Genomic DNA, 10,177 nt, shown 5'->3' with positions numbered 1-10,177 from the left:
GGGCACGGGCTTGTAAGCGAGTGTCGGTGCTGAATAGGATTTATCCGTGGGGAGCAGGGATTGATTGAGATTTCGTCGTATTTTGTTCGACGATATACCGTGGATCTTGATCAGGGTCGGGAGAGCTCGTGATTTGCTGTACTACGGCGATTTTTACAGCGATTCTTGCCATTTAACCTCTTGCATTATTATAACGAGTTAGACTTGTGATACAGATTCCATGCAAGATCTAATTATGGATTTAAAATTGATTGTTGAATTTTTTAAAAAATATTTATTAGATAAGTGATATTACTTAAAAAGTTTGTTATAAATATAGTAAAAATTATAATTAATAAATTAAATGTAAATTTGAATTAGAAATTTATAATAAATAGTGGTTAATTTAGTGTCAGCTTCAGCGGTTAAACTATTGTTTTAAATTAATTTTTATAATTTTAAAGATTAAATTGATAATATTTTTTTAATTAGGTTCCTCTAATAAGAATATTAAGCCGCCAAATTATTTAATTTTAATGTTTTACATTTAATTATTAACTTAGATCTATTTTAAATCCATAATAATAAGAATTAATATTATTAATTTCTTCTACATCGAAATAAAAATAAATTCTTCTGTTATCAAAGCTTGGAAAGAACAGCACATAAAGATGATAAAAGGAACAAAAACTGTCTGGTCCTTTTATTAAAATTATTAAGGATAAATAAGTGCTGATCAACGCAATGTGAAAAGAATCGTAGTGCAAGGGTTTAATAATAGGGTGCTGTATCAAGTTTGAATAAATGAAATGCAAATGAAAATAAGGAATCTTTTCGTCTATATATTTCATGTACTGATAGTTTTGATATTGTTACAGTGGATTATCCTGGTCAAGTCACCGAGAAACTATCACGATGTGGACAATCCCTTAGGAAATAGCTAAAAATAGGGGTTGTAATGGAATCGCTGTGCCGAGGGACAGTCGACAGTTGTAAACGAGCTGTCGAGCGATCAAATCGTGTCGCCACGATTATATAATTTTATTTTAGTTACTCGGAGTAGAATTGTAAATAACGATTTGCTGTATTGATTAGGTTATTCATTTTTTAATAAGCTTGAATTCCCTGTTAGGGAATTATTATATATAACTAATATTAATTCGTTTTATTTTCCAGATTGCGTTTATTACATATATAAAACAGACGGATCTAAATTCAGTGAATACAAAGAGCACAGAGAGTCTTTCAGAAAATCAGGCAGATCTAAAATCGGGGTCCACCGGAAGAACGGCGCCGCGCAGAATATCTAGCGTGTCCAACGCAGCCGAGGGCCAGCGACCACGCGATCTTCTTCGTCAAAGCGGTCTCGCGGCGCGGAAGAATCCGCAGAACTCTGTTTCGTACGGCTCGTTTGCCAGCAGGCATTCGCGACAGAAATCAAGCTCGCGGTCAGAGCGAGCCGTTGAAACAGAAGCTTCTCGCGATCCCGAGGTCTCAAAGAGCCGGCGTTAAATCTCGGCGAGCTAACTAAAGCAGGAGAATTCCTAAAAGGAAAGAACGAGGAACAATGTCTCCGCTCGATTTCGCGGCGCGTCGTTTTATCGATGAAAGTCCGGCGCAGATTTTCGAACGCCGTGAACGCGCGTCGCGGAACGCCACCGCGCATAAAATATGGCGGTTAGTTTAACGCTTCCGCGATAAACGAAGGAAAGCCGGCGCAGTAAAACTCTGTAAACGGTCGGCAAATAAAAAAAAGGCAGAAAGAAAAAGAGGCATGGCCGTCGTTAATCATTCACCGATTCCCTGAGCGGAGCCGCGACGCGCGATTTCCATCGTCATCGCGAGTCGGAAAATCGCGGTTTACGAGGCGGTCTTTGCCGGTTTCGCGGCCCACCAGCAACAAAGGAACAAAGGCACCGGCGCGATTTATGCGTCCCCGTTAGGTCCGTGCCATCTGTCGACGTTTCTCTCCGTTTCGTCGCGCGTGCACCGCGCCGTGTCGCGTTTTCCGCTTTGCCGTTCGAGTTTCTGCGGGATAAATGATTTTTTATTATTACTTGCTTGAAACGTCGGAGATGCAAGACGGTAATTTTCAATTGTTAATTGTTCATGGGATTATAAGGATTCTGTAACAGCGTGAACGTGATGATTTTTAGAAATTTCGAGGCGGAGTTTTACTTAAGAATAGACATTCTGTTGCATTGTGATCGTCACCACCCGCATACGACGTCGCTTACCACCAACAGGGTCATTCATCGAGAACCATTTTTAATGGAACAAAATAACGGAACGATTCTGACAAAGAAAATTGTCGATTCATCGACAACGATGTCTAGTCGAGGATTTTTGTGTAAGTCTTTATATATATCACATATTATCTCTAATTAATATATTATTCTATTTTTCTAAATATTTATATATATAGTATAATATATATAATATTTATTTATTATTCTAAATAAAAATCTTCCAAGTCGATTCTAAGCAATAGAAATATTTTAGTTTAATAATCGTAATATATACAATTCTCTCAATCTCTTCACATTTCTATTTTCCGATTATTCTTTTCTACCAGAAATTCATAAAATTCTCGGTCCACCAATCACGAGGCAAGAATCGCAAGGATAAAGAAATGCAACACGGTTTCGCGGCCGAGATTGCTGCATTTATTTCGAGGCGTCGCGATATCGTAGCGCCTTGACAGTGCCGTCAGCTGACAATAGATGTTTTTAATCGTTCCGAGCGGAAGTGATGGCTTCTTAACGCGCTTATTGGTCCAGAACACAGAGGCCAATGCCGTTCGCGTTTCCCAATCGAAGCAACAGCCTCGTTTGATAAAGCTCGACTGCGCCTATTAACAGAAATTAATTATAACTATTAATTAATTATAACTACGTTCATTATGAAGTATTTTCTAGTCATTCCCTTCTTCGGAGTTTCACAGAAAAATTAAATGTGAGTTTGCATAAAATTTGCAGTCTAGTGATTAGTCTCTAAGAAAAATAAAACTTCTTTCAACTCGAATTATTTTCTATAAATAAAAAAAGGATAATGGATTTGTTTTTTATTTTATCAAATCATGTTCCTTCGGGCTTACATCGCATACCCAGAGGTATAGATTATAATAATATACTATAATAATAGTACACTATAATAACAATAATTCTGTTGCAACAAAATTTCAGTCGACGCACACATTCCAGCGATGTTTGTTAATTTAATAGACTGTGCACGACGCTGATTCTCCGTCGATCGACAGGAAAATGTTCGCTGCGTCGTGCGGCGGCGATCGTAGAGCCAGAGGGTCCGTTTCTCGGCTGCGTTACGAGCGGAGGCCGATCTTGTTGACAGCGAGGAAGAAAAAGAAGGGTTGGGGACGATCCGTGGCCGCTGTTCGCGTTCTCGGTCGTCAGCTGGACGGGGCCGCGAGAAAACGGGCAGGGAAAGGAGGGAAAGGGCGCGTGGGGGGAAGGAGAGACGCGAAGACGAGGGAAGAGAGCCTCTTCTCTCCAGATGAGCCCTCTCTCGGAACCGCTCGTCCACAATTTGCCGCTCCAGTCTCGCGTCGAGTCCCGTCGGCGCATCTTTTCGGGGCTCGTTCCCTCGTTGCTCCTCCGATTCTCGTCGCCGCAGCGTGTCTCGCGTCAAGTGACCCCGAGGAACATCGTCCTTACCTCCGATTTATCAACCGCGCTCGCCACGAAACCGATTATAGTTTCTTAAAAATCGATCGTAACTTGTTAAAAACCGATTAGAAATTTCTTAATAGCCAATTGAAAATTGTTACAAAACCGATCGAGTCTGAACATTTCCGGCACCGTCCGGGCGGTGTCTTTTCTTGGGGTGGAAAGACCCCGTTGACGGGAAACCCGCGATCGACCCGATCGAGGGCACACGTGGGTGGATCGGGATTTTAAGTGCTCCTGGTGATACTGTGGATTATTGGTAGCTCGTCGTGGAGTTATGTTGATGGTTTCGTTGACAGGTATGCTATCCGGTTAGGCGGAGGTGTTGCGAGAAGTAGAGAATCTTTTTGAGAAACACTTCCCGCGGAAAAGAATTTTTAAAGCAAAGATGGAAGCGCTGAGATCTGCTGGTTGATTCGTTCGAAAAATTTGAAGAAGTACATTGTTAAGCTAGGACGTTAGAGGCATTTATAAATATTGATGCAATGGCAGAATAGAATTTCATTTTAAGAAAAATAATATTTAATGACAGGTTTCAAAATCTTATATCTTCTTCAATCTATTATTTAATTCGCGCATTAAGAGATACAGTTTCAATCTGAAACACTAGAACTTCAAAATATTGCTGCGAACGTCTGAGTAAATTAATATTGTTTTCTTCAATTTATTAAATCGTATATTGAGCATCAATTTAAAACGTCAGGAGAATTTCAAAATATTGCTGCAGATATCTTGTTCTATCATCATCAATTTATTAAAAATATTCACAAGAACTCTAAAATAAATCAAGTGTAAAAATAACTTCTTCGATCTACTAAAAATATTAAAAAGCATATGTTGAATCCAAAACTTTGATAAATTATTCAGAATACAGTCTCCGATTTATTAAAATTCGCAGCAAACGGAATTACAAAAATGGAATAATAAAAATTCAAAGGATGCCAAGCGCTGTCTATCGCAGCGAACATAAAACCGCGGAAAGGTTAAAGTGACCATAGCGAACGATTCGCCGCGGCGCAGCAATTAGCCGCGACCCGTAATAAACGGTTTTCGTGTCGCGTTCCGTCGCCGCGATATTCTCGTGTACCGGCGGCCGCGTACGCGTCACAAATCCGCTCCGCTTCTGATAGAACGTGCGAACAAGTCCGATCTCTTTTTGCGCCGCGTTCTGCACGAGCATACCAGGCTTTATGGAACCATAATGATAGCCTCTGCTCGGCCCGCTTTTACGTTATGATAACGAGGGAAAGCGGGAGCGGTTAGGCGTGTATCTCTTAGGCGAGATCGTCCCCCCGGCTAACACTTTTTCGTCGGCCGCGGAGTCCTTCGGCGTTTTCGGGATGAGAAGTTTCCACGCGGGAGGAGCAACTCGTCCGTTCCGATGAGAAATATTGAGCACGATAGCTTGCTTAGGTTTGATAAATGTGTCAGGGACTGGCGATAAGTTCCTCGCGATTAGATTGTTTTTCGGCCGTTGCTGTTAACGTATTAGCAACGATGATTGAGGTGCATGCACGGTTTTTAGACGGTTTAATGGAATTATTGAAGACGCCGACTTCCTTGGCAGTGTCGGTTGTTTTATAAATCGTTGCTTTCTTATTCAACGTGACCATACGTGCGAAGGAAAAATAATTATTTTACGGTCAACGAAAGGAATTTTACACTCGATAATTCTCGCCGATTTCCATTAGTCATGAGAAAAGAATCTAATTAAAAGGAAATAGATGAATCGAATAATTATAGATATACTTTTTCTATAGAAGGATGCAGAAAATAGTGATCATATTTGTATCAATTTATCGCGACGGTAAACATCATCGGGAATTATTAATTGACAATTCCGTCAGGGTTTCGGGTTCAGTTTCGTAAGCGCTGGTCTCGAAAATTTTGATCGAACCGTAAAGTTGCTCGCTCGCGGTTCTCTCGCTGCCAGAGAAACAGCTATTGTGGATATTTATATCAGAAGATAGTTCCATCTATCTCATCGTACTAATTTGGTGCTTCCGGAAAGGCGTCATAGTCAGCGCGGAATCGCGACAAATTATCGCCCGGTTGTCACTCCGCTCGGTTTACGTGGCGAAATTCTCGGTTTCTCTTGCGAAATAAATGATCAAAGATGAAACGCTACGTACTCGTAACGGGTTGCTAAATGCTCTCGACCGCGACACCAAACGATAGATCGCCTGTTACGAAATCGATACATTCATTCAATTTTCCATGGCACGCGATTTTTACATGGTCCCAAAAAACCTTGAGCGATTCCATTATCGCGATCTGCTGACATCTGCGGACATAGTTGCCGATGATGCATTGTTTGCGTTAGCCTTCCTACTCTTTGAACTCGGATCGACGATTTAATATCAGCATTCTTTTAATAAGCTTCCTAACAGCTATTTTAAATTCGATTCGCATGGAGAGGTCGTCTATTTATATAATATTGTGAACAAATTGTCTAACTATTGCAGCAAGAATTAAATAAGATTCGATAAAGGGATGTACGTTGACTTGTCGAAGTAGGTTCAAAATCACGTGAAAGAGAAATCGGTGCTTCGACAGTCGAATTAATCTAGCCATGGTTGCCATAGAATATTTAAACAGAAAACATATCTTATAAATTGTCCTCTAACTGGATAATCTTTTAATTTTTCATTTCTGTCAAGAGAAAGTAAAATTGACGCAACAAGAATTTTTGAGAATATAATTTACGTCATGGTCCAATAAAACGAGAGCATTATTTGTTCGTAGAATTATACAATTTACGGAACGTTTATACAATTTATATAAAAATAACCATGAAATCGGTTCAATCGCCTCGTAAATAGTTCTAAGAATGACTTGAACATGTTCATACAATAAAATCAGATGAAAAGTTACGCTGAATCGTTTCAGGCTTGCGCGATCGTGAAACAACCGAGTGCCCATCGGATCGAGAGCCATGATCGAGGCTGCGATCGTGGTGGCGATCGCGGAGCGTCGTTGAATCGTCCCGAGCCCTCTGGAGTGCTCGCGTTCCGGGATCGATCGGGGGATCATGCGCGTGCAACGAGCCGTCATCGATCGCGCGACGGACTAACGAATAATCGCGGGGCTCGTTGATACCGTTGGACCGTGGTGAAGCAGCCTGTTGTCGTACGATCCGCGGGAACCGATCGGGATCGGTAGGAAAAATGCCGAGGTCCGGGTGTCTGTTGTTCGCCGGTGCGTGGCTGTTGCTGCTCGTTATCCGAGGAGCGTCGACCACGGGACAACGAAACACCACCAGCCCCGGCCAGGATCTGGATAACACCTTGCAGTCGGTACCACCTCTCGGGTGAGTATACCATCGACTTATCGCCCATTCCCATGAGACCGCCGTAGGCCGATCGCCGCGAGACCCTTCCAGATCTATGATAACCGATCGGGACAGTAATTTCCGAGCGGTGATCACTAAGGCTGCGCGCCGCGCCGCGCCGACTGACTTCTCTTCCTCGCCGTTTGTTGCTGATCGGCCGAACGGCTATCCTTCTTCGAGAATTTTGCAGCGTATGTGGGTCAGAGATCTTTGACCAATTGCAAAAATTCTCTGTACCGTAGGTCCTCGATTATTCGAACAAATGCTATACCAGTTTCTTTAAAGTTTCAACGATCAAAATTTTTATTTAAGCCGCATCATATTGTCACCTACCAAACATAACGATTGATTTATTTCTATTGCCTTATCAGAATGTATATGAATTGTCTATGTTACCTTATCAAACCGGCAAGACTGTATTGATTTTATTAATTTTTGGTAAATAACAATAATTATGTATTATGTATTTATGGATCACTAAGTAAAGTAATGATAACACATCTGTTCTGATTTTGAACGCGCGGTATTGTGATATATGTTGCTAGTAACATATGTATATATTGATTGAGTAACTCGGAAAAGTATCTTTATAATCTGTATAACTATAAATTAAAATATTCGCGTGATATGCGTTCGAAGAAACAAAGATATTCAATCACTTTCCCATAAAAGAATTTTAATGATTCGAAGAGTTGAAAAATTCGAGACTAGTTATTGTCGCTCTCTTAACAATTCTAAATAATTATATTGCAAGTATTGATATCATAAAATCAACAATTTTACAATTACCTATAACAATCACTAATTATTCGAATTTTCCAACAAATGGTCGAACTTTTTAAACTGCGACAACTGAAGCAACTCCGAAGCTCGAAGATGTTCGTTTTCCCGAGATTCTTTCGCGCGTCGCGTCGCCTCTATGGTGTGTACCAGAGGGAATGGAGCGAAACGATGGACACGTGATAAACATTACGCCGTGGCAAGGCGCGCGCGCCATTACGTCACTTCGTATGAAAAAAGAAACTAGAGCAGAAAGTTCCTTGTCGAAGCGATTTCACTACAAGCCCTCCGGCGCAGGGCCGAGTAAAAATAGAAACGAGACGAAAACAGCTTTATCACTGGCATTCCCACGTCTGGAAGTTGGGGAACTTGTCAAACGGCCCGCCGCTCGCCGCGTGAGAAATTCGATCGTGGATCTGCCCGATCGATCCCGCCACTTAATTACTTTAACCGTCGTTAAAGATCGTCGCGCTGCGCTTTCACACGCGGCGACGATCCCTTGACATTCTATTGGTGTGATAATTGCCAATGGTGTTGTCAGTCGACTGAAAAATTGCCGTTTGTTAACCGTGATATATACCTCCGATTTATTTATCTATATTACAGAGTTCAAATAAATTATTTATAAAATATTTGGACTTCTTTCTGGGTTGCGATCGACGTTGTAATTTTTACGATGCGGTGTAGTTGACATTTATTATTAATCCACGTTTATATTATTATTTATATTTATATCATCAGTCAACAGTTATAATTAGTATTATTTGTTATTGTGTAATTGACACTTTGAATATTGGTACTAAAGAGTTCCTCAAGATCAAAGTGACTCTCTTCTCAGCTCTGATTTTTCTCTCTATTTATTTCTGTTTTATATTTTAGCCTAAAAAATAAATTTAGAACATTTATTTAAAATTTATCAAATCTAGCTACAGAAAATGGATATCTTTTTTCCAGTTCCTAATTATTGCAGCTTCGATTCGTTTCCATCGTACAGATCCGACTAAAATCCATCAAATTCAATTAATAAACAACAAGAACCAATTCCTCACCGCATTAAACCCAGCTACAAGATATCATCCGTGTATCACCGACATCGCAATCAATCCGATGTCATAATAGATTTCTAACCCAACAGAATTCTCGCAAAATCAATGAACATCGACACGGCAAACGATTGCATCAGAAATGCAAAGTCGCAACGTGACATTCCCAGAAAACAAGCAACATTTCTCTCAGCCCGCGCGTTTCATTTGCATTCGCAGCCACACGTCGAACCGTGTCCTAGGATCATCGATAAGCGAGATTACGATCGTGGAAAGGATCCCGAAGCGTACGAGTTCGCGTAATAAGCGACTCGCGCGGCTAACACGGATTACCGGATCATAATTCGGGATATAAATTATTCCCGCGTGTAATTTATGGCCGATCCGTTGGTTTTAGGGTTAATTCGAAGCGTGCACGCTCGCGAAACAGACACGATCGCCGCTCGAACGATCGAGAGCCGGCTTTTCCTCAGGGATTAGATCGCGGATCGTGGTTAATTACACGCGGCGGAATGCGCGGGGATTGGGGCATGATTGTACTGTTATCCTACGCTCGTCTAAGAACGGAGCAGTCGTTCCAAGTTGATGGCTGATTATTAGAACGTTTTTTGAATTTTTGGATTTTTATTGACTCGCGTGGACCGTTTTTACTGTTGTGTTAGGGATGATGTTTATCAGTTGTTGGAGTGATTAGATTTTTGTAAGAACTTTTATGAGAAGATCGGAGCTTTTATAGGAAGATCGGAGCTTTTATAGGAAGATTGGAGCTTTTATAAGAAGACCAGGACTTTTATGGCAAGATCGGAGCTTTTATAAGAACACTAGAATTTTTATAAGAACGCCAGAACTCTTATAGAAATACCAGAACTTTTATAAGAAGACTAGAACTTTTATAAGAAGACCAGACCTTTTATAAGAACACTAGAATTTTTACAAGAACGCCAGAACTCTTATAGGAAGATCAGAACTTTTATAAGAAGACCAGAATTTTTATAGGAAGATCGGAGCTTTTATAAGAAGACCAGAATTTTTATAAAAAGACCAGACCTTTTATAAGAACACTAGAGTTTTTACAAGAACGCTAGAACTCTTATAGAAAGATCAGAACTTTTATAAGAAGACCAGAATTTTTATAAGAAGACCAGAACTTTTATAGGAAGATCGGAGCTTTTATAAGAAGACCAGAATTTTTATAGAAAATCCAGACCTTTTATAAGAACACTAGAATTTTTACAAGAACGCGAGATCTCTTATGGGAAGACCAGAACTTTTATAAGAAGACTAAAATTTTTATAAGGAGACTAGAATTTTTATAAGAACACCGGAGCTTTTATATGAAGATCAGGACTTTTCTAAGA

The 10,177-nt window shown here is 40.4% G+C and overlaps 1 protein-coding gene across 2 annotated transcripts in view; it reads left to right on the top strand.

Moving 5' to 3' along the window:
* Window positions 1-3,597: 3,597 nt before the first annotated feature.
* Window positions 3,598-10,177, top strand: part of LOC144475024 (fibrillin-1) — a 43,125-nt gene continuing 36,545 nt past the window's right edge. For both annotated transcript variants that reach the window (XM_078190531.1, XM_078190530.1), the window contains exons 1-2: window positions 3,598-3,964; window positions 6,555-6,975. In XM_078190531.1, the coding sequence (XP_078046657.1) occupies window positions 6,833-6,975 (143 nt within the window). In that variant the 5' untranslated portion in view covers window positions 3,598-3,964; window positions 6,555-6,832. The remainder of the gene's footprint in view (window positions 3,965-6,554; window positions 6,976-10,177) is intronic.

This window comes from Augochlora pura, chromosome 9 (genome assembly GCF_028453695.1).
Source record: "Augochlora pura isolate Apur16 chromosome 9, APUR_v2.2.1, whole genome shotgun sequence".
In the NCBI taxonomy this organism is placed as follows: Eukaryota; Metazoa; Arthropoda; class Insecta; order Hymenoptera; family Halictidae; genus Augochlora; species Augochlora pura.
Note: the sequence above shows the minus strand (reverse complement) of the source record. Positions and strands in the feature narration are given on the sequence as shown.